Source organism: Monosiga brevicollis, genomic scaffold (assembly GCF_000002865.3).
Source record: "Monosiga brevicollis MX1 MONBRscaffold_28 genomic scaffold, whole genome shotgun sequence".
Classification (NCBI taxonomy): domain Eukaryota; class Choanoflagellata; order Craspedida; family Salpingoecidae; genus Monosiga; species Monosiga brevicollis.
The window spans coordinates 37,438-60,760 of NW_001865065.1; the positions used below are offsets into that span (position 1 = coordinate 37,438).

Genomic DNA, 23,323 nt, shown 5'->3' on the forward strand with positions numbered 1-23,323 from the left:
GAGAGAGAGAAAGAGAGAGAGAGAGAGAGAGAGAGAGAGAGAGAGAGAGAGAGAGAGAGAGAGAGAGAGAGAGAGAGAGAGAGAGAGAGAGAGAGAGAGAGAGAGAATGAAAAACAGAAGGGGATCAGTATTGCCAAGTGAAAGGAGACGGGGAGCCGAGTTGTTGTCGGCGGGTTTACTCCAAATGGCACCATACTGAGGAGATGAAAGAGATGAAAAAAAAAGAAAAAAAGAAAAAAACGTGTGTGTGTGTGTGTGGCCATTGGGGTGGAGAAATGAGCGGAGAGGAAGAGGAAGAGGAAGAGGACGAGGCAGAGGAAGAGGACGAGGAGGGAGGGAACGAGCACGATGTAGATGGCTTACGCGTTGGTTGGGGGCGGCGTGCACATCAGGAATGGCACCAGGGACGATAAAGTTGAGGGTGGCGCAGAGGGCAACTCCATCACGCAACACTTGAACAAAGTCGACCAGGGTGGAGATCTGGGTTGAGATGGTGCCGGCGGCTTGAAACCAATGGAGGGCCTCATCCCACTCCACCAGGGCGGCCATGGCACCGAGTCGACGAGACCCGCCTGGCCAAGTGTGCCGGGCTAACGACGCTGTGACTGGCACAGATGACGCCAGCAAGGCCAACAACCACAGGGGCTATGCAGCAGCCAGTGCACGCTTGTTGCACAGAGGCCGATAGCGCGCGTGCGCGACCCTGCTGAAGAGGATCAAGGGTCGAGGGCAAGTTCAGTTGAAGCCAGCGGAAGAACGTCAAGCGTGTCAAGCGTGTAGCAAGAGAGGATGGATTTGGCTGGGTCGGTCGGTCGGTACCAGAGGCCCGCAACTGAGCCCAACACGTACCTCACCACCGCCTTTCAAGACGCGGAAGCAAATCGAAAATCCAAATGAAGCGCGCCAATGCGATGCCACCGATCGACGGAGAGCAGAGAGAGAGAGAGCAGAGAGAGAGAGAGAGAGAGAGCAGAGAGAGCGCAGAGGGCAGAGAGAGCGCAGAGGGCAGAGAGAGCGCAGAGGGCAGAGAGAGGGTCCTCCACAATAACAACAATACGAAGAGAGAGAGAGATGATTGAACAATGATGAGATCGAACCGAGAGAGAGAGAGCGAGAGCGAGAGAGAGAGAGAGAGAGAGAGAGAGAGAGAGAGAGAGAGAGAGAGAGAGAGAGCTTGAGAGGGAGAGAGAGAAGGAGAGGCATAAACAGCAAAAAGAAAGGGAGAAGAGAATGAATTGGAGAGAGAAGAGAGAAGAGAGAAGAGAAACGAAATTGAGAGAAAGAGGCAAGAAATGTCAGATTTGACTGGCTGAGCCGCGTGCGTGTGCGAGTGGGATTCATCTCGTCACATCTCGTCGCGGCGCCATTCCCATTGGCCTGCGTCCTCGCGCCGTCCCATCTTTCATCGCCTTGCTTGTTGGGTTGATAGAGGCGGCAACGAGTAGGCAGCGCAGCAGCACGACAAACGTCCAATATGCCGACTTTTGTGCTTTACCTCCGTGTCGAGGCCGAGGTATGTGGCGCGCCCCTCTTGCTGACACGGTTGGACCGACCGCAACACGTTATGCACGCGCTGCTTGTTGCGGGCTTGTTGCTCGCCTGGAAGGAGGGGCTCGCGGCGTGGTGGGGTGGGCTTCTCACGGCATGGTGGGGTCGGTTTTTGGATTAGAACGTGGCCGAGGTGAAGCGGGCACCAGGCTCGGCCTTTTGCGTTGACCTGCAACAGGCAGCTGGTAGTGAAATTCGCGAGAGCGTCTGGATCGACCCAGCAGAGGAGCACGAAGTTGATGGCAGTCGCGGCACGGCCAACTTTGTGATGAAATGGTCCAAGCAGGATCGTAAGCCCTGCACCGTCAGCATTGTCGACCTCAAGGGCAAGCTCAAGTCGGCCGTCGATGCCCAGTCCCGAGAGTGGACTCCGATCGCCGCCTTTGAATGCCGCGGCTGTGACATCATCGCCTTTCACCCAGACGACAACTTTGTTGCCACCTCGACCGAGGGCGCCCAGTTTACCGAAGTCGATCTGAGCGACGAGTGGGCCGACTACGATGATGAGCACGACCTCTCCGTTTCCATCCTGGGCCTTGAAAGCAAAATCGAATCCGCCTAAACGAGCTCCGCCCTGTCATCCCTCCGGTGCGACGTCAGAAGCACATCGACAAAGAGTAGGGCGCCTCGCGCTTCTCATCTCCTTCAGCCCAGTCTTGACTACTCTGTGTGTAACTTAGACTTCTTGAGCAGCTGCATGTGCCCTATGCGTGAAAGTGTGCATGCGTGTGTTTTGGCAAGCAAAAGCGGCCAGGCCAGCCCGTGGAAATGGAGCCTGGCTGCCAGCATCCGCACAGCATGGGTGGTTCTCTGACACCACCCATTTAAAGCCGACAGCAGGCAACATGAAAGAAATAGCAAAGGGAAAGCGTTCCCATCTCAATTGCAAAAGGGGAATACTGCTGACCCCGCCAACTAAAAGCAACAACACACTAACATGTAAGCCCAACGGCAATTGCCGTCACCAAGCAGACACACAGAGACGCACGGAGCCACACAGAGACACAGACACACAGAGACACGCAGGACATCCAAGATTGGCAGGCTTCGGGGCCAACCAGCTTCATGCGGCAAGGGAAATCTTGGCGCGTTTTGCTGCTGCACGCGTAAGGCGTCGCGGCACGTACAGTTCGGCCTCCTGACCCGACTCGGGGATGAGCGGTACGGTAGACTGTCGCTCAACAGCGGCCACGGGTTGATCATCGGCCTGTGGAAAGAGTCGGCGATGACTTCTTCGCGACCCAGTTTGGGTTACCAGAACGACGGCGTCGCCCATGTTCGGCGTCAGCTCGCGCTGCAACGATACACCTGGGTTGTCCTGTCCGTGTAGATCGGTCCAGTCCACGGTAGCTCCGGCCAAGGTTTGGTCAAGATCTGCCACGTGCTCGACAGATTGCTTTTCGCCCACAGCCCGCTTGTCCCGAGCGGCCGCCGCAGCCGATCGCATCTGTTTGAGATGGGCTGTACCAGGCCGAGGCAGCTTGGCTGCCACGCCCGCAATTGGCGCCTTGGTCTCGGATTGGGATTTGACCCGCTTTTGCCGAGCGCGCCGGCGGCTTGCGGGTTTGCTTGCTGCTGCAGCTTTACTCGTCTTGGGTTGCTGGTGCATGACAGACGTCAAGCGTTCCACTAGAACTGCCTTGGTGCCGGTGACGGCGTGGCCCAAGCGCTCCAGCTCGGCGCGAAGCTCAGCCACGCGTAGCTTGGTGGGCTGGCATCGACGCTCCTCCAGCGTATCGGGGGCACAGTGACTGGTAAACACGGTGGGACTCTTGGCCCGCTCCAAAACCTGAGCCACCGTGTCGGACACGCCTTCCGTCAAGGGCTGGCACGTCGGACAAGCGTAGCAGGTCCGTGCATTGATGATCCACGACCGCACCGGTCCTCGGCACCGCCCGCAATGCTTTTGATTGTAAATGTATCGTCGCATCTTGGGTCGTCCTAGCCGGCGCGCCTCCTCTGGATCCACCGTGAGGATGCTGCCCACCTCAAAGCCTCGTTGCAGGAGGAGCACGGCATGGCGCCAAATGGTTTCAAACTGCTCCTCCTCCAGTAAGGCCGCAGGAATCTCAGGATGCACACCAGACTTGAACAAGATTTCGGCCCGATAAATGTTGCCTACTCCTGCAAAAAAACCTAACCCCAAGCGCCAGACGACTCATGAGTTGCGTCAAGCCCATCACAGCTTCCACTCAAGTGCACGACGACAACGACGACAACGACGACAACAAGAACACCCCCCAAAACCAAAGAATGCAGAGCCGTGATACACGAACAAGCCCCTACCTTGATCCATAAGGAGTGCGCCGATGGACTTGCGCGATGCCTTGACGCGGGGCCAAAGAACCGAGGGCTGAGCATCGCTGCGCAAGGGATCTTCGCCCAATTCACGAGCCTAGATGACAACCATCGGCAATTTGACATGAGCACCGAGCCGACCGCGTGCTGTCACGCAGCTGTAGCGTGTCAGATTCTATGACTGATTTCTTTCAGAAACTAATAATGCGCTGGGATGGGGCTGTTGCGCCACAACCAACCTTGGCCTTGTAGCCTGCAAGGTCCAAGAGGCGGACGGTCATGGCTGAGAGGTGGGCAACCAGGCCGGCCTGCTCGTTGACGAGGCGCAGGCGCGTGGTAGCAGTGGGTTCCGGGGCCTTGTCCAAATCAAAAACCGCAAAACGACCCGACATGCCAAAGTGAACGTGCACAATGGCCACGTTGGCTGCTTCGGGACGAGGGCCGAAGAAGTAAAAGAGGTTTTTCCCGTGAACCTCAATGCGTGACAAGGGTTGACCATCGATGGCTCGTGCTCCTTCCACAAACCGCCCATTGGGCGAGGTGCAGACGAAGCGCTTCTTGAGCAATCGCCGGCGATGCGCTGCCGCTACGCGATGGCAGCTATGTCCCTCAACCATCGTGTCCCAACAAGAGGTCCACCCCACAGCAAGAAGGCAGTTCAAGGTACACGGCGGCGACGGCAGCGGCGACGGCGACGGCGACGGCGAAACGACGATGGCGCTGGCACAAGCGAGCCAAGTGGAAAATGAAAATCGGGTCAAGTTCTCCTCCAGGCTCTAGCCAGCTCTCCTTCCTACTCTTAAATCGCCCCTCCCTTTGGGCGCGTTTTTAGCGATCAACTCGTCAACCAGACATTGCAGCCCCCCTTTCTCCTAACCTGCCGCATGCTGGCCACAACAATGTTTGACGAGCGCCAGCGCCATTTGGGGCTGATCATCACAAAATGGCTGACAATCGGATAAAACTTTCTGACATTTGAGCGGAAATTAAATGAAAAGACCTCGTCATTTTTGAAGTGAGGTTTGGGTTGCACTTAATGTCGCATGAAAAGAAGTTGTTGTCGCGCCTCTTCTTGTATGAAAGAAAATAGATGCGATTCCCTTGGAAGAACATGTTGTAGATGCAAACGTTGTTGCAGTAAATTTCCCCGTGCGCTGTTTCATCGCAAGCGCCCTTGAGCAGCCACAAGGTGAGCCGACCAGCTCGTTGCGCATGCGCATGTGTGTGTGACCTTCACCAATGGTGCTCCCTCCACCCGGGGCGCCAAAGGCCGCGATCGTGGGACAGGATAATCAGCTCATGAGCTTGCTGGTTCAGTCTGGGGTACGCGGGTGGGGCGGTAGCGGTCCCTCCATCCACATACACTCCTCTCCGTCTCGTTTTGGTGTGTGGTGCGCAGCATCTCACTCCGTTGTGTTGTTTTGCGAACCCAAGATGCAGAACGGCTCCAGCTGAGGAAGAGGAAGGGTCGCGCATGCGGCAAATCAAGAATCCGGCTCGCATACAGACCTGGGTCTTTGTCCCTGGCTCGAGTGACGACACGCGTCTTTCAAAGGCATCTTGCTTGACCTTGATTGTGGTTGGGAGGCCAACCCAGCTTCCTTCAGCTGCTGGGGGTTTCCATTTTACCGATCCACCTCTGCTGCTGTTGTGCCGGGCCGAGGGTGGGCCTGGCTCACTGCAGCGTGTACATGTGGTTTGAACGCATCAGAAGCATGAGCTCGCGCATGTTTACGCGGGCTAAAACAGCCTTTTTGTCGCTGTCTCCCCACCACCTCGCCTTGGCCGTGGCCGTGGGCTGCACTGGAGGCTTGTTTCCCATTCCGGGGGTGACGACCCCGCCTTGCCTCCTCCTGGCTGTGCTCGCTCGTCTTCCAGCCGCTGCTCATCTCGTCGTGCAAGGTACGGTGTTCCTGTGCCCTCTCTTTGATGTGATGGTCATTGCTGCACAGCATCAGCATCAGCATCAGCAACTGCCAGCCTCTGGTCCGCCTGTGGCCCCACAGTGGCCACATCGAATTGCGTAGCCCGTTCCCTGCAAGCCGGGTGGCTCGCAGTTCTCAATTGCTGTTCTGCTTTCTTTGGGCACCCCCCCCCTTTTTTTTTTTTTGGATCAACAGTGATTAATTTTAGCTTTACCATCTTTCAGCTGCTCTGTGTGTCAATTTTTGCATGTTTGGGCCAAGCCTTGCTCAAAGGCGAGCTCGAGGGCCAGGCGGCATGTCGTGAAGAACTGTCAGACATTGTTGGGGCGGTCAAGCGTGAGGGCTTCAACGCTCTGACCAAGTATCTCAGCGCCTTTGGCACGGCCTGTCTCTGTTGGCTCATGTTTCTTCCGGTATGCCTCCCTCCCCCAAACTTGAGTCTTTCGCACCGCATCCCATTCTGTGCCTGGGACTGCCGCATCTGGCCGCGATCAACCCCGAAACGGTGTTTGGTGTTCGTTGGTGTTCTTTGGTGTTCTTTGGTGTTCGTTGGTTTCCCCCTTGGCTTCTTTTCTGGCTACGATTCCGCGAGCATGCGCTCTTCTTCTCATCATGTTGATCCTGCGATGGCAATGGGTCTGCGTGTTCGTAGGCAGCCTTTTCCTTTGTATATCTATCCGTGCGAATTGTCATGGGACTGCTGCCAGCCCGATTTACGCACCGGCCTCGAGCCCCGGCTGACGTGGCTCTCCTCTCCTCACCCAAGCTCCCCCACGTCCATCCCGATAGCCACGCCATGTTGGACAAGAAATGAATAGCTCGGATAAGTGGTCGGGGAACGGGAACAAGCGGCTAGGACATCCCCTTGCCCCAGCTCGAAGCCCCAGTGTCCGTGTGCCGTGTCCCTTGTTTCGCCACTGTTTGTTTCTAGACTTGTCCATGGCGACGCTCCAGCCTTCCACTGTCTCTGCCCAATCTCGATCCTTTGGTGTGGTTCATCCATTGCTCGAGAATATATTATAACATAAGACACTCGAGTCGCAGTGCAGTGGGCCGGGTTGCTCGTGGCTAGTGCATGCCCACCACAATCCCAATTTTTCTTCCCATGAGTGCACACGTCATTCGGCCGTTGAAAAACAAGGATTCTGGCCCGATGTCAACATGATTTCCTGATGCATGGCATGCATGGCCAGGTCATGCACGCTGACGCGCCTCCTGCCCATGTGGTCGGTCACCAACAGTCGATCTTGCTTGTGCCGTTCTTGAAGAAAAGGTCCACGTGGAGTGCGCCATCATTGCGGCCTCTGCGCCTCAACAAACGTCTTGCTGCTTGACCCATCTGCTTCACTCCAAACCCATCGCCTCTCTCTTTCTCTCTCTCTCTGTTGCCGGCTCTCGCCGTGCGCCGTGCGCCGCGCGTTTCCCCCTCTCCCGCTCGCCCCAGCCCGCTCGTCCCCATCATGATGAAACAGCCAGTCGTGCGCCACGTTCTCTTCCTCTCTATTCATATGGAAGACACTGGTTGGTGTGCTCGCAAGCCCTTCTTCCCGTCACGTCACACCTTTCATAACCTTCACGGTGTAACCGAACGGGCTGCTCTCTGACCCCCGTGTCATGATGTTTGGTCGAAGAAATTGGACCAGATGACACAAACCTGTACTTTTGCTACACAAGATGAACACGATCACTCTTACAAAACCTCAATAACCACAATATCTTCTACAACAAGTCCCACCCTGTCAAACCCGTTTCACCTTGTGAAACTCCCCCAATCTCTCCAAAACACACTGACATTCATCCCCAGCCCCCTACGCCCTTACCGCTTTACCCTTACTACCCATTACCACTCCTTACTCCCCCTTAGCTTACTTACGACACTGAGTCAGTGACCGCTCTTTTCAGAGACACGTGCGCCTGCTGCACCTCGATGCTTCAACGCCTCCATCTCCTCCGGCTCCAGGTAAGGTACTGCTCCTGCGCCGACTTGCCCTTGGCTTATTTTTATTTCTGCTTGTTTGCTGACTCTCCGGTTTGGTCCCCGGTTCCCTGGTGCTTGTTTGCAGCTTGCAACCCCCACCCGCTTGCCACGAACCAACGTCATGCTGCCCCCACCACCACCTCTGCCCAAACCCATTGGCCAAAGCGCGACGCACGCCATTGCGTGTGAAGGCCATGGTCACCAGGCCCAGCGCCAGGCCCTTCGGCAAATCATCCGCCAGCAAGCCTGCAACAGCAGCAGCCCGGACCGGGGAACCGACCTCAACCTGCTCGTCAACAAGGCTCCCACGTGCCAGTCACGCACGGCCGAACCCACCGAGGATGACGATGACACCGACCGGGCCATCTTCCTTTTGGATTTGGCCCAGGTTGTGCGCCAGCAACGTCGCTTCGAGCGCCAGCTCCCCAATGTCCAGCCCTTTTACGCCGTCAAGTGTAACCCAGATCCCCACATCCTGCGCGCCTTGGACGCCCTCGGTGTCAACTTTGACTGCGCCTCAAAGGGCGAGATGGCTCAGGTGCTGGACATGGGCGTGGCTCCTGAGCGCATCATCTTTGCCAACCCGTGCAAGCCCATCTCTCATCTTCGCGCTGCTCGTCGCTGGGGCGTTCAACTCATGACCTTTGACAACGAAGACGAGCTGGACAAGATTCATGTTCACTATCCCGAGGCCCAGCTCGTCCTGCGCGTGCTGGCCGACGACAGCAGCGCCGTCTGTCGCCTCGGCCTCAAGTTTGGGGCCCCTCTCTCGGTGGTGCCTCGCTTGCTCCGCCGTGCACTCGAACTGGACCTCAACCTCGTCGGTGTGTCCTTCCACGTTGGTAGCGGGTGCACGGACGCCAATGCCTTTGCCGATGCCGTTCATCGTGCCCGTCAAGTCTTTGACATGGCCACCGAGCTCGGTGTCTGCCTCAAGATTCTCGACGTCGGTGGTGGCTTTCCCGGCGCCGATGAAACCAGCACCAACTCGAAGGACGTGACCTTTGCCGACATTGCCCACCATCTTCGTCAGGCCCTTCAGCGCCACTTTGGTCACTTGCCTGACCTCACCATCATGGCCGAGCCTGGACGGTTCTACGCCCACTCAGCCGTCACCCTGGCCGTCAACGTCATCGCCCGCCGTGGCGCGTCGGGTCGTCCCGGCGAGGAAGATCACGTGCGCTACTACGTCAGTGATGGCGTCTATGGGTCCTTCAATTGCCTGCTCTTCGATCACGCGTCGGTGCGAGGCCTGCCCCTACTCCGGGCGGCCGACGCCGATCATGACCCCAACCACGTTGACCATGACCTTAAGCTTCATGCTTCTTCCGTGTGGGGTCCCACCTGCGACTCCCTGGACTGCATCGCCCGCGAGGCCCAGCTTCCACTCCTCGAGGTGGGCGACTGGCTGGTGTACCACGACATGGGTGCCTATACGGCCTGTGCTGCTTCCACGTTCAACGGCTTTGTTCGTCCTCGCTGCTACTACACCTTTGGGGCGGATCCCATCGATGCCGTTCTGGAAATGCTGCCCAACACCTTCCCCCTGCACGGTCATCTGATGCAGCTTGCTGCCGCGATGCAAGGCGCAATCGTCGCCACCTCCACCATCACCGGTCGTCCAGACGCCCACGTCCTGGTGGAGGGTGACTTGGAGGACACCACGACAGCTTTGTCGGTCTCACCGTCACTGGCCGAGCTCTCGCTGATGGGTCCCCCCAAGCCCGCGCCCTTTCGCCCGTGCACCGTCCCCGCCTATCGGTGACGCCTCGCAGCCGCGGGAAGCGGTGCAGTGCAACTTTGGCTGTCAGCTGCCACCTCGTGCCACCCGGACAGGGTTGCAGCGCCTCCTCTTGTCGATCGGTGCTTGGACTTTGGGCTTGACCTCACCTCTAAAGTGTTGCCAGCTCTGCGCGTGTCCTCTCGCAGGGTGCCAGGCCATCAATCGAGTGACTGCACACACATTGAGTGACACACATTTGTTCCATCGGCAGCTCTTTTTGAATTTGTGTTTCTGGTCAAGGCCACAAACACCAATGCGACCACTCGATCCTCCCCGTTCCAAGCCAGCTCGCGAATGCCAAGTCGCGAGGAATAAAGACCGTGAGACTGCATGGGGGTCGGGAGAGGTTGAGAGGGACGGAAAAAGCAGCTCGCATGTCAAAGTCAAGCAAGTCAAAGACAAGAGAGAGGGAGAGGAGGGGGGTGGGGGAGAGGAGGAGAGGAAGAGAACGAGGGGGAGCGATGAATTGTAAAGCAGACAGGAGTGACCGGTCATTAATCCTATGCTCCGTAGTAGAGCGGGCCAAGGCATCAGGCTGAGTTATATGGAGTTTAGTTGCACAAAAGACAGCTTGGAGTAAGCGAAAGTAGGAGGAAAATAGAGAAAAAAAAGACTTACATGTAGTAAAAGAAACAGAAAGGACGACGAGACACGACACACACACACAAAAAAAAACTTCATTTCGACGGCAGCGTGCAACCTCTTCAACAGGCTGTGGTGAGTGCGTGCGGATGAGTGCCTCTTGAAGCCGGGGGGGAAGGCGCTGGGTGGGGTGGGGGGAGGAGGGGGAGGAGGGGAGTCTTTGGTGCCGGTGGGGCTTGCGTCAAGTGGTGGGGTGTGTGTGGCTGGGCTCAGTGGTATGTTTGTGTGTGTAGGGGGGCTGGATGATAACTGAGATCCGCCGCCGTCATCGGCCTGGTTCGGCGCTTGGAGCGCGCCAGGCGATCGACCTGGCATCATGGGGAATCAACTGACGGCAGCACCCTCTCAGGTTTGCTGAGAACGATGGCGTCACCCCTTGTCTGCTTTTGGCTTGTGCCAAATAGCTTTAGTCCCCCGTCGTTTCCCCTTGTTTCAAAGACACTAGCCCGCTCTTCTCGACATCGATGCCATTTCGTCACCTCAATGACCGATGCTCGTCTCGGTGTCCTTGGTCATCTTCTGGCCTCTGGCCGATCATCCCTTCGCCCGGAATCTTGTGCGGGTGGACTAGGTGCAACCCTTGGAGATTTACTTTGCCGAGCTGTCTGGGTATACTTACCTCTCGACTGTGCACAGCACTCGCTTTCTTAAGGTGGGCGCCTTTTCTACTTTTCTACCAGCACTGCAACCTATTTTGCCTCGAGCCAGCTGTTTTGTTTGCTCCTGGCAGACGTGGAGCATTGGCTTTAAAATTATGACTCATCGTGTTTGCTCTCAATCAACATACATGTGCGTAGACGGCTTTGGCCAACGTCCAGGGCGACCGCCGTATCGTCAAGGTCCTCGTTTATCCAGATGCCAAGGCCAGTCAGCAAACTGCGTCCTACGAACGGGAACGCAACATCCTTCGTCACTACTGGGAACAGCTGCATGCCTCCCCGCACGCCCTGTGCTACGACAAGGACCCCATCACCTCCAACAACGCCGCTTTCCTTCTTCGTGACTATGCCTACACCAACCTCTATGACCGGCTCTCCACTCGCCCACTCCTCAGCCGGCTCGAGAAGCTCTGGATGCTCTACCAGCTACTCCATGCTCTTCGTGATGCCCATGCCAAGAACATTTTTCACGGTGACCTTAAACCCGACAACATTCTGCTGACCTCTTGGCAGTGGGTCATGCTCTCTGATTGGGCACCTTTCAAACCTGGCATGCTGGCCGATGTCAGTCTTTGCTCGTCCGCCCGCTGATGGCGCATGGCCCGGGCGTGCCCACGGCGCGCTTGCCAACGCACCGTCCACTTTTTGACGCTTCCCTCACGCCCCCCGCCCCGACAAACCTATTCATCCTTCACCATAGAACAACCCCATGGCCTTTGACTTTTTCTTCGACACCTCCGGCAAACGCTCTTGTCTGCTGGCCCCTGAGCGGTTTTATACACCACGCTCCAAGGACGGCAGTACGTTTTGCTTCGCTCTGACTGAAGTGATGCTCACGCTTATAGATGCTTTAACGACAGCTGGCGAGGAGGTAGCTTGAAAGCAACTGCTTGCTCATTCCGTTCGTCGCGCCGCTGTCACAGCCGAGGAACTATATCGCGATGAAGCACTGACCGCTGCCATGGACATGTTTGCCGTTGGGTAAGTTTTGTCCATCATTCTCGCCATTCCTGTTCTGAATACGCACGGCACCTGCAGCGCTGATAAGGCGCGCCTCTTAAATCCCACGACGAACCTTTGTCTCAACTACACCCGGTATTTCGCTCTACCCTCACCTGACCCTAGCTGCATCATTTTTGAACTGTTCACGGATGGTCTGAACCTCTTTGACTTTTCCACCTTACTCACTTATCGCCTGGTACGTCCAAATTATGGAGACCAGCATCAAGTTGCCTGTATCAAAGTGCGCAACAATTTTAGCCTCATCCTTCCCCATTTGCTTGTCTTTCCCCGCCTCCACACACTACGACGTCCCACAGAATCAGAGCACCATTGATGACAAGTTGGCGCAGCTGGATGAGCCTGCCATTCGAGACTTGGTGCAAACTCTTGTGCAGCGCGACCCCAAGCTGCGACCCTCAGCTGCGCAACTTATGGAGCAATTGACCGGCTCGTTGTTTCCAAGCGCCTTTGCTGGTTTGCACACCTCACTGGAGAAGCTTCCCCTGATTCGCTCCTCCCAGCATGAGGTCTGCATCAACTCCGCCGCAGCAACGCGAGTCCATCACATGGCCCGAGAATGCAACTCCTTGTTGAAGGCAGCAGGCCAGAGCTCCATTGACCAGGGTACGCCTGCGTCAGATTCAACCGCCCTCTGTCTCTTGAGCCTCCGGGCGTTGAAACTCACTTTGATTACGCCCATGTCACATTGCTTTCCTGTTTTATGCTTTTTTATTTTTATTTTCAATTTTTTGATTTTTGACCCATTCTTGATATTCATGCAGCGGCGGTGGGTGTGGTGGCCACCAACGTCCTCTTTGCGAACCTACGCCACCTGCACCAACTTCAGGCCCAGCTCACCTGTGTCAATACCGTGCGCAAGCTCATCCCCTGCGTTGACGATGGAATTCGGTCGGTTATTGCTGTTGAGCTCACCCTCGCTGCAACTCATTTGCTTCACCCTGACTTTGAATTGGTGCCCCTCACACGAATGGCATTGGTGACTGTCAGCTTGGAGCGGTTTGTACCCCACCTGACTTACCTTTGTCTGAAGCAGCATCCAGCTCGCTTAAGGGCTTCGGCGCTGTCGTAAGTTTGATGTTTGCAATTCTTGTTTGAGAAATCATGAACGACCAAGCAAAACCGACAACAGAAACACCATCACTTGATACTTCCTGTCTCCCCCACCCACTTGCCAAATGAATACATCGCTGTTCTTACCTCATGGCCGTGTGCGTGGTGCAGAGCCCTGCTGTCAGCGTTGCAGCTGGTGAGCAAGGTTGAGCTGGCGCATGTTCAGCTCTTCACCCATTACATCTTCCCAAACTTGCTGCACCTGATCGAAGATGATGCTCCGGTAAGCGACGCGCTTTTGTTACGGCAGGCAGGCTGAGACCTGCCCTGTTACTTTGCCCATTCAATTTTCGTGATATGCGGCGTCGTTGCATCAAATGCGCTTTTTGACGTGTCAGCCCGCATGAGGCGTGCAAGAGAGAGCTCGGGCGAAGGCGATCAAACTAGCTTTGCTGGCCGGAATGTACCATTCACACCATCCTTTGGCCCCTAGCTCGCATGCCGAGTGGCTTATGCGCAATGCTTTGCCGATCTGGCTGATTGTAGCAAGCGGTTTCTCGACTTGGCGCAGGTAACGATGGCTCCTTTTCGGGCGCAGCGCCTCCCTCTGGCTCGAGTACCTTGCGTGTTGGCTTCGAATGCACCTCTTACTGTCCAATCTGCCGTCCAGTCGGATGTGGCTGGGCAAGAACAACTGGCCAGCACCGGCAAGGACGTGTATCAGCACCAGCTTGTCCGTCTCCGGGACATGCTTCAGGTATCGATGCCCTCCGTGCAGCTCTGGTCGCGATAGCAATTCCATGTTCCTATGATATGCTTTCTTTTCAAACTAACCTCAACTGGGTTCGTAGGAGCACCTTGAGTTTATCGTCAAAGACTCATCATCGATGGTGCGTCGAGCCTTTTTGCTATCGAGTCTGGACCGGCTGTGTCCCAGCCTCGGTCCCACCAAAAGTAAGTTGCAAATGCCACCATCTTTTCTGTCAAACGAGTCCTAAAACAGGCTTGCACATAATATGCTGCCGGTCACACACCACACAATGGGCTCTAGCTGCCACACAGTTGTTGGCGCACATGATGTCCTACCTGAACGAGCGCAATGACTGGCGCCTGCGAGCTGCATTTTTCACCGGCATTTCGGTTAGAGGATGGTGTTGCATCCGCCTTGTACACAGTCTGGCTCCGGTGTGTTGCATGCACGGCTTCACTCAACAATTTGACGCTACACGCGCTGGTTGGTGTGCATCTGGTGCTTTGTAGAATGTGGCGGTATATCTCGGACGAGAGAACCTCAAAGTCGGGCTCGACCCATTTCTTATTCAAGGTCTCAGTGACAGGTGTGTGGTTTTAAAAAGCGTCTCTCCTTCGCCCGTGCGCTGTGCATGCTTTGTGTGTGTTGTCCCGCTTATTCATGCTCTCCCGGGGTGGACAGTGAGGAATTTGTGGTTCATCACACGCTACAAGCCATCATCGAAATGACAAAGGCCAACATTCTACCTGCGGGCCGCAAGCGCGACTTTACCAAGACCGTTTTCGCCCTGTTGCTGCATCCAAAGTATGCTCGTTGTCTTTATTTGGGCTGAAAACATGGCTCAAAATCTCCGTCCGTCATTGGCCGTGGCCATGCTTGCACTTTATTGTCCATGTGTCAACCCTTTGCAGTCTGTCTGTCCTTATTCTGTCTACATATGGGCCTCCCGCTGTCTTCTCTTTGTCTGACCCTCTCGTCTTTCACGGATGCACCCGCGCACGCTTGCCAGCAATTGGATTCGGGCCGCAGCCATCGATTATGTGACCACAGTGGCGGGAATGATTTCGGAGTACGATATGCACGCCTACCTCATGCATGAGCTCAAGGTACGCATTTATTCGTCTGTCTCCATTTGTCAAGCAGCTCGCTTGTGCGCTCCGAATGCTCCTTTCAGTCCACCCTCACCTGTGTGCTCCATCAACAGGGTTTCTTGGCCTACCCAGTCGTTTCGCTCTTGGACAAGGCACTCCTGATTACCGCGCTTCGCCCACCTTTGCCCCGCGGTCTTTTTGAAGTCTTGGTGACGCACGAAAATTTTGGAGTGTATGTCTTTTCCCAACTTGGAGTTCAGTCGATGAGTGTTTTTCTTACTTTGCTAGACTTATCCATCAAGCTCACCGTTCCTGTCTCTGCGCTGCGCCCTTTTGATGGATCCGCGTATCAAGCGTGGAGGAGCTCTTGTCTGAGCTCAGCGTGCAGCGAGCAGGGCCCCGACAAGTACAGCTGAGCGAGAAGCAGCAAATGCTGTACAACCAGTTACTCAAGGTCTGTCGACACTTACACGCTGCTTTCCTGTCAGAGGGCACGGCTTCTGCGCTGACGGGCATGGTTTCGCTCCGGGTTCTGCGACGTGCGATGAACTCGACCAGCTGCACATGCGCGTCCAGGACGAGCAAGCTGCAGCCCTTCTCCTCGGATTCATTCGTCAGGTAGGCTTTGTTGCTTGTGTGGCTACATCCAAATTCCCATGCCCCTAGTTGTCGCTCTTTCTCACCGTCCTGTCGTTCTTTGGCTGGGGACGACGTTGATTGCCCTCCCAGGCACAGCGAGGACGATATCGCATGCTTGAGCAAGGGGCCACGGCCGAGAGCCTGTCGCCTTGGCGACGCACACGCCAACGCGTGCCCTTTACCTTGACCCGCAAACAAGCCATGATGGAATGGGCCCAGGTTCCTCCAACGCACAAGGTGACATTCCGACACCTAGGGAATGCGCTTGCCGCTTGTGTTTGTTTGCTCCAGTCTGTATCGTCATGCTCATGGTTGCGAGTACTCCTTCTTTTTTTTTGCTGCTACGTTTGGCTGCCACGCTTGTCTGCATTCAAGATTGAGCGACTATCACTGGACGCCACCGAGGCCACGGCAGCCATTATGTTGGGAGATGCAACCGAGGAGGGTCCGTGCTGGCTCATTGGTGCCAATCAGTATCGCTGGTGGGTGTGCGCGATGAAGCATGAAGTGGCTCGCACTTGCCGGTACAAGCTGGTGGGTGGGTATCCTCAAGCCACTCTTCTTTCATCTTTCTCGCGCTGTAGGCTGGGTATGCTGGCGCAGCGGCACGCAGCTTGTCGCCATGAATTCCTGCTCCAAGGGTATGCTGCCAAGCATCTTTGCAAGGATTGTTTGAACCTATCATCAACTCAATACGGGTGGCTGCTCTTTTCATCCGTCGTAGGGGGCTGGGCCGCGCAGATCGTCGCGCCAATACGTCCAAAGCACCCGTTGTGCCCTCAGCGTACGTGGCATATTTTCAGTCCACTCTGCCTGTGACATCAGATTCTGCGAGCCCACCACCAGCTCACAACGTGCTGCTTTGACAGGCCTTGGGTACCACAAGGAGCCATGATTGCACACTTGCACGAGCATCGTGCGCGCGTGAGCGCCATTGCCAGTCTGCCTGGGAGTGGGGTATGTTATTGCGTGAAGTTGATTCCAAGCAGAGACCATGGCTCATCCTATGCTCTCTTCTGACGGGCAATATACCGTCGGTTGTTTAACTGGACGCCTTCTCCTCCTCGAACGTTGTAGCGTGCTCTAACGGCGAGCAAGGATGGCACTGTCAAGCTTTGGAATTTGGCGGAGATGACGCATGCCGTGACCCCTTGCGCGTCAGAGCAAACCTTCACACAGTTTGAAGGACCGGTTCAATCACTCTTTACTAGCCCTGTTGTGAGTGTGTCTCGCCTTGCTCGTGTCACACCACTGCCTCCGAGCCTCGTCGATTCTGCAGGAAGCTGTCTCCGGCTCGCCGCAGCTGCTCATACTGCCCATGCTTCACGCAGCTCCGACAACAGTTTGCTGCTAGTTCTGGTAGCAAGGTCGTCCTCTACGACATTCAGAAAGTAGCCACAGCTTCGGCGGTGGAAATGCCCGACCAGGCACGTGTATCGCCAGCCGGCTTCTTGTTTTGATAACATGAATGCTTCAGAAAGCACGCACACAACCCTTGTTGTTTGGCTGTCTGCCGCTCGTTCTCCTGTCGCACCCTCCCATGGCATCCTCTTGTCCTGCTTGAGATCTAACCTCTCTCTCTTCCTAAATCACGCGTAGAGCCGTGTCATGGGCCTCACTGGGGCGAGAGCGCACACTTTCTCACGTGCCATCGTTGCGGCATACACCACGTCCAATCGCATTTGCATCTTGGATCACCGCCAAAAGCGGGTTTCCAGCTCCATGTCTCTCGCCAACGACTATGGTCTCATGTCGTCGGCGGTCATGTCCCCAGACGGTCTCTGGCTGGCCGGGGGCACGTCGGCTGGTGTGCTCAGTGTGTGGGATCTTCGCTTCCACAAGACCGTCGTCCACTGGCGTGACGCTCCTCGAATCGAGCACCTGGGCCTTTTCCCCCACGACTTTGACAGCACCAGGCCGCCGCAGATCGTGGCAGCCGTGGGCGACTGGACACTGACCAGCTGGAATATGCGCACCCGTCAGCGCCAGCAACTCTTTCAGGTGGCGCGCGAGAACATTGCACTGCCGTTGGAGTTGCCCAGCCCCTCCAGCCTACCCGCCCCACGCTCAGCCTACGACTTTCACGCAGACGCCGTGCGTAGCGACATGACCTCGGTAAGTGACCCTACGCCTATGTGTTTTCAAGGGGCTACGGATTCAAGACATTTGCACTCGGATCCTCATGGCTTATGGTCCCGTTTGTAGTCGGACCAAGTTAATCTCTCCGTATCGTGGACCCAGCTGAAGGAGCGTGAAAAGCGTGACTTTTTAATCTCGTATGTCAACATTGTATCTGATGGCACCGATCAGGCGTCTGGGGTCGCGGGCCTTTGTGACAGAGAAAGGTCTTTGAAAACTCTGGCTGTGTTTGACACAAAGGCGGGCTTTTTTTTTTTTTTTTTTTAGCGAGCGGCAAGAAGTGCTTCGTTATCAAGAAGAACTAGATCGCTTGTATTGCGCCTCGAGCGCCTCGCGCACGGCCACACCTCATCGCTCTGTACGAGATTGCACCTTTGCTCACATTTACCTGTTTGCTCTGTCGACGTGAAGCGTCTAACTCATTCTCTGTGCTGGGTCGACAGAACATCACGTGTGTGTCAGCCACGGAATCCGATTCGCCGCTCGTGATTGTTGGTGACAATCATCGTCAAATCACCGTCTGGAACACAGCCGTGACAAGCGACTCCTTTGGTTTTGGGCAAAAAGGTCGGGGCCCACCCTGCAAGCATCATGCAGGGGTTGTTGAGCTGACGCACGGGATTTGGCTTGTGACACGCTCATAATTATCCTGAACTGTGCAATGACATTCGACTACGGCAGATGCCAAGGAGTTTGAGACGGAAACTCAGCGCCATATGGTTCTCACGCGGCCCAAGCCAGCCCCAATGCCCGCAGACAACGATTTTCAGCCCGGACCCGTTGCGCCCTCGGTCTGTTTGGCTCTCTTGCATCCTTTAACACAATCCAAGGGTTGCCATATGCGCAAATGCTCATGAATTTTTCACCTGTTTTGGATGTCCGCAGTGTCACCATCGTGCCCCATTGAGTGCGGTGGCCCTGGTGACGGAGAACAATGGCTTGGTGGTCTCGGCTGACACAAGTGGCGTGGTTAAGGTTTGGAAATAGGGACTATCCTCCTGTCCTTTTTGTGCCATAGTTTTCTCAGATGCATCTTGGATGGCGGGCTCGAATGCCACGGACAAGAAACAAGAAACGGAAAATCAAGTGAATTGATCTGGAGGAAATAATAATTACTAACATGTAAATTGTTATGATTCCTTCTTCAGGAAAGACAGCGCATCGAAAACAAATCATCTGAAAACCTAATAACCATGTCACAGACATGAAGGAGCGCGGGTGTGGTTACCCCTGAGCATTGTCTGCACCCAGCAAAATGAAAGGAGGCCCCAACCAGGGAAAAAAGAAAGGAAAGAGAAGAAAACAAACTGGGCCAAATCAAAAGAACAAGCAACAAACCAAGGGCAAAAAAAAGACAAAGACAAAGACATGAAACTCTCTTGTGATACTCGGGGAAACGGTGGAACATCTAACCAAAGCAAGCGTGGCGGGCTGGGCGGCCTACGTCTAGCGAAAAGAAATATTTAAAGAAAAACAGAGCGCAGCTCGTCTCGTCAAGGCAAACCACCAACAGAAAGGCAGGCAAGCAAGCAGATTGACAAACAAAAGATCCAAAACAGGCACTTTGTTGGCTTAGCCCTCAACATCATCGGCAAAGGCGGCAACTTGCAAAAGCTCGGTGCAGGCTTGGGCCAAAAGCTTGCCCAGTCGTTCCTCCATGGCCCGAAGCTCAATGGCACGCGAGGCAACCGTGGTCGCCTCCTTGTTCGCGCCTTCCTCATTCACAGCGTCATCACCGGTCTGTATGAGCTGTAGAAGGCGTTGCAAGTCATCTGTCTGGGATGCAATGCAGCTACGAAGACGAAATAGACGCTGGACGCTGGCCTCGTGTTGTGACATGATGGCCTCTAATCGCGCCAGATTTTGTTCGTATTTTTGAAGCGCGGCAATCGCCTGGCTTCGTTTTTTGGAGGCTGCTTCCACCTCAATACGCAACTGCTCCTGCAGGGCGGCTTCTTGGTTGATGGAGGAGCGCCGCCGCCGCAGGTCTCGGTAGGAGTCAACCAGTTTCTCGCAAATGGAGGCCAATGTGTGACCGGCATGTTGTTGCCAGGTAAGCCGCTGGCGCGGGTAGCATGGCTTGGCTTCGACGAGAATTTCTACGGGGCGGGCCACCTGGGACAGCCCTTCGTCGTGCAGCCAGCTACTGAGGTGGGCGAGCCGATTCTTGGTCTGATCGTTCATGGCACGGAGTTCCTCCTCCAGGTGGTTGAATTCCTTGGCCGTGCTCACGGTTTTGGCCAAGAGACGACTCACGACTTCGATGGGTTCGAGACCATGAAGGGCTACACCCGACACCGCCGTGCCTTCTTGCTCATCCGACGCCACCCCAAAGCCGACCACGAGAGCTTCCAGGCGCATTTTGAGCATATGGAGCTCGTCACGAGCCTGTTGCTCTTCAAGGACCATGTTTTGCAAGGTCAGGGCCAGTTCAGCGGGCGCCATGTGCTCGCGCACAATGCGTGAGCCTGCATGCGCGTTGATGGCATCAAGCACAGCCAAAAGGCGCGCGCGCGTCACCTGAAGCTCCGTGGCCACGGGTGAAGGCATGGCTTCGAGAGAATGGGAGCGGACGTTGAGGGAGTGTGGCGCGGTATGCCGGCGCGTGGGAGGTGGAGGGGCGCTGGCACCGCGCCCGTTCTGGTGGGAGAGCTCCGACTCGACCGAGGCCAGCTCCATCTGTGCTTCAGTGAGGCGGTGCTCGAGCTCCTGCACGCGCTGTTGATTGTTGAGAGCAGCCGTGCGCCAGGCATCGGCTTCCTCCCGTTCCTGTGAAGTTTGATCTGCGCGAGGAGGTAGATCCGTCAACTCGGAGACGTCAAGGGTGAAAAAGACGTCGTTGTGCGCGGCGTCACCGAGCCGGGCTTGGCGGCGGGCGTGAAGTTCATAGAGCTGGTTTTCGAGTTGCCGGACCTGCTGGGTTTGGGCGTCAGAGCTTGAGCGGGCCTCGCCGGCGGAAGCAGACTCACTGTTGCGCGAGTTTTGGCGAGTCATGGAGCGGGATGAGCGAGCGCTCTGGTGGACGGGCTCTGGCACCGGGCCGAGACCGCCGTGTTCGGGGTCGGAGTGGCCCTGCTCGCGGCGTAGGCGGTGCAATTCAGCACGAAGATCACGTTCTTCGTTGGCATCGAGATGATCCGCGGTGTGTTGCGCGACGGCTTGTGAGTACATGACCGAATTCTGGCCGGTACTGGAGTCAAGGGAGGGCACGACGTTGGCACGTTCCTGGGCCTCATAGAGGAGGGCGGTCAGACGTGATATTTCATCGTCTTTTTGCTTGAGGAGGTCGTCGCGTTCACAATTGGAGCGCCGCAGTTCTTCTATTTCTTGCACGACAGCCGGGTAGGAGATGCCGCTGTCGATGGAATGGGTCTTGAGGAAGGTGCGGCGGGGCCGGGTTGGAGGTGAGTTGCTGCGCCGGGGCACCCCGCTGTCGCTGCTGAGGTGGCGATCACGGGCCACGTCGTCCATGTCATCAGGTTCTGCAGAGAGCTCACCAGCATCCGTGGCAACGGTGGCAGTGCTTTGGTCTGCGCCATCGGAGGTTTGTTCGGCGGGTGGTGATGTGGCTGGCGGTGTGGTCGCGAGGCCGCGAAGGTGAACGAGGCGTTCTTGTGAATCGCGGCGCTCTTGGTTGTTGATGCTGATTCCGTCAAGAACGTCAACGTATGGGCAGATGGCCAGGAGGTAGGCCCGGGTGTGGGGAAGATCGGACACTGGGTTACCAAAGATGGAAAGGATGCAGAGATTGGCCAAGCTGGCCAGCCCATGAAGGCCGTGGAGGCTAGCGAGGCGATTCTGGGCCAGCCGGAGTTCGCGCAGGTGGGTCAGTTGGAAGAGTTCGGGGGGCAGGCTGGTCAGCTTGTTGTGCTCGACGTTGAGCACGCGCAGGCAAGAGAGCTGGCCAATGCCCTTGAGGGAGGATAGATCATTGTTGTCGAGCCGCAGTGTTTCGAGTCGTTGAAGGGTATGTAGGTTGGAAAGTTGTTTGATCCAGTTGGACGAGAGCGTCAAATGTTTGAGGTACGGGGAACGCTCGAATCCCTCCATGTACTATCAAGCGTGGATGTAATTTGATGTTCAAGCGAGCGCGAGGAGAGGGCAGGCAGGCAGGCGGGCAGGCGGCAAAGAAGAAGTGAGTCGTATCATCAGAATGGTGTTGATGCTGGTGCACCCTTGTCAGAACCAGCGACGGGGGCAGGCAGCACAACCATAACAAAACAAGTGTTGCGCTCCGAGGGGAGGGTTGGCCACAAAGGGGAAAAGCAAACACCCGCCCCCCTCTACACCAAACAAAAGGAATCGTACCTTGATGCGTCCACGGGGAAAGTGGGTGCCGGCAAGGTCGAGGTCATGAAGTTCGTGCAAATCATCTTCATCTTCCAGACCGGCGCGGCGGAGGAGCAAGTTTTTGGTAATGTGGACCAGGGCGGCCTCCCGGCTTGACATTGTGCCGGGCATTGAGTTTGGCGCCGCAAACGCGCGCGCACACACACTGGGGCAACGACATGCACCAGCCCGGTCCGGGTGATGCGAGAGCGTACGTAGCCGCCGCGTCTGTGCACTTTGGGAGCAAAGTCGAGGGGCGAGGCTTGATGCGCCACACAACCTGGCAGGTGGGCGGATCCAGCACACAGGCGGAGAAAGAGGACGAGAAGGGGAGAGAAACGGCGCAGCAGGGGAAGGAGACAGCCTGATAGCAAGAATGGCTGCCTCCCTTCTCAAGCCAAGATCCACCCAAAAAAAAGAAACAAAAAGTGGCAGTCGTAGCGAGCTCGGGGGTTTAACCAGCTCAGCCCTCCGGGACGTTGGAGAGAGAGAGAGAGAGAGAGAGAGAAAAAAACACAGAGAGAGAGAAAGAGAGAGAGAGAGAGACAGAGAGAGAGAGAGAGAGAGAAGCAAAACGTAAAAGAATAAAAGAGAGAGAGAGAGAGAGAGAGAGATCAATCAATCAGGTCTGCTCAAGATGATGACAAAATGCAAACCACAAAACCACCACCAAAAATCGGGTGGATGATGCCTAATGCTGATGTTGTGTTGTGTGCAACCACAAACAACAAGCAAAAACTAAAAAAAAAAGGTCGCTCACAAAAATATGCTGGTGCTGGTGCTGGTGCTGGTGCTGGTGGTGCTGGTGGTGCTGCTGATGGTGGTGGTGGCTAGCTCTTCTTTAGAGGGAGAAGAGAGGTGCGCCACGCAGGTTTCAAACAAAAGGGGCGCACAAACTCGCCCAGAGGAAATCAGGACGGCACCCAAGAGTTGGTGCTGGATGTTGTTGTTGTTGCAGGCTGGGCGACAGTCGCGGCGGGAGTGACGGAGAGAGGGGGAAATGGGAAAGGGAGAGAGGGCGGGAGAATAGGGGCGAGCAGGAGTAAGCAAGCGGGCAAAGGCGCTCATGAGTACACACGATCGTCAAGATCAAGGGTTTAAAGCAAGACAGAAGAAGGGGTGTGTGGCGACTCGGGGGGTGGGGTGGGGTGGGCTCATACTTGATTCAAAGAAAAAGTGCGGGGATGGATCGGTCGTACGAGTCGGAAGCCAAAGCACCTGGGGCAAGAGCAAAATAGAGACAAGACGCTTAGAGTGAGCGAGGGTGAAGCACCTTTATACCAAGCAAATGGTAGGCAGCTTTGTGTGAGCGTGTGAGCGTGTGCATGGGTGGGTGGGGTAAAGCAACAAGTTTGATACCTGGCCCGTGACCTGAGCGCTCACTCACTCAAGATGATCTGCAGAAAGAGAAAGGCCTCGAACCTTTTGGGTGGGAGAAGTCAATGTTGTGTGAAGCTAGAAGCGGCAG

The 23,323-nt window shown here is 55.9% G+C and overlaps 5 protein-coding genes across 5 annotated transcripts in view; 2 read left to right on the top strand and 3 right to left on the bottom strand.

Moving 5' to 3' along the window:
* Positions 1 to 1,203, bottom strand: part of MONBRDRAFT_33960 (uncharacterized protein) — a gene marked incomplete at its 5' end in the record, with an annotated part of 6,931 nt that extends 5,728 nt beyond the window's left edge. The window contains 3 exons of the mRNA XM_001749152.1: positions 364 to 480; positions 850 to 1,037; positions 1,098 to 1,203. Coding sequence (XP_001749204.1) covers positions 364 to 480; positions 850 to 1,037; positions 1,098 to 1,203 — 411 coding nt within the window. The remainder of the gene's footprint in view (positions 1 to 363; positions 481 to 849; positions 1,038 to 1,097) is intronic.
* A 1,408-nt stretch (positions 1,204 to 2,611) lies between these two features.
* On the bottom strand, positions 2,612 to 5,668 carry MONBRDRAFT_28647 (uncharacterized protein; the record flags this gene model as incomplete). The annotated part of the gene is made up of 6 exons (XM_001749153.1): positions 2,612 to 3,672; positions 3,835 to 3,943; positions 4,086 to 4,446; positions 4,847 to 5,019; positions 5,356 to 5,488; positions 5,526 to 5,668. The coding sequence occupies 6 exons, from the start codon at positions 5,666 to 5,668 to the stop codon at positions 2,612 to 2,614; spliced, it is 1,980 nt and encodes a 659-aa protein (XP_001749205.1).
* A 2,030-nt stretch (positions 5,669 to 7,698) lies between these two features.
* MONBRDRAFT_28648 (uncharacterized protein) lies at positions 7,699 to 9,514 on the top strand (the record flags this gene model as incomplete). Its single annotated transcript, XM_001749065.1, has 2 exons — positions 7,699 to 7,731; positions 7,835 to 9,514. 2 exons carry the CDS (start codon positions 7,699 to 7,701, stop codon positions 9,512 to 9,514), a joined length of 1,713 nt encoding a protein of 570 aa, XP_001749117.1.
* A 976-nt stretch (positions 9,515 to 10,490) lies between these two features.
* Positions 10,491 to 19,186, top strand: MONBRDRAFT_33961 (uncharacterized protein; the record flags this gene model as incomplete). Its single annotated transcript, XM_001749066.1, is given in 30 exon segments — positions 10,491 to 10,523; positions 10,746 to 10,826; positions 10,972 to 11,397; positions 11,534 to 11,633; positions 11,757 to 11,814; positions 11,872 to 12,031; positions 12,051 to 12,459; positions 12,618 to 12,744; positions 12,844 to 12,921; positions 13,078 to 13,189; positions 13,577 to 13,639; positions 13,758 to 13,860; positions 13,958 to 14,046; positions 14,167 to 14,243; positions 14,339 to 14,461; positions 14,667 to 14,763; positions 14,862 to 14,980; positions 15,103 to 15,202; positions 15,307 to 15,366; positions 15,763 to 15,869; positions 16,112 to 16,171; positions 16,257 to 16,344; positions 16,465 to 16,578; positions 16,719 to 16,820; positions 16,987 to 17,502; positions 17,593 to 17,676; positions 17,970 to 18,093; positions 18,208 to 18,317; positions 18,412 to 18,501; positions 18,675 to 19,186. 30 exon segments carry the CDS (start codon positions 10,491 to 10,493, stop codon positions 18,732 to 18,734), a joined length of 3,870 nt encoding a protein of 1,289 aa, XP_001749118.1. The 3' UTR covers positions 18,735 to 19,186.
* Positions 19,099 to 21,975, bottom strand: MONBRDRAFT_11289 (uncharacterized protein; the record flags this gene model as incomplete). The annotated part of the gene is made up of 2 exons (XM_001749154.1): positions 19,099 to 21,579; positions 21,835 to 21,975. 2 exons carry the CDS (start codon positions 21,973 to 21,975, stop codon positions 19,099 to 19,101), a joined length of 2,622 nt encoding a protein of 873 aa, XP_001749206.1.
* Between the last annotated feature and the right edge of the window lie 1,348 nt (positions 21,976 to 23,323).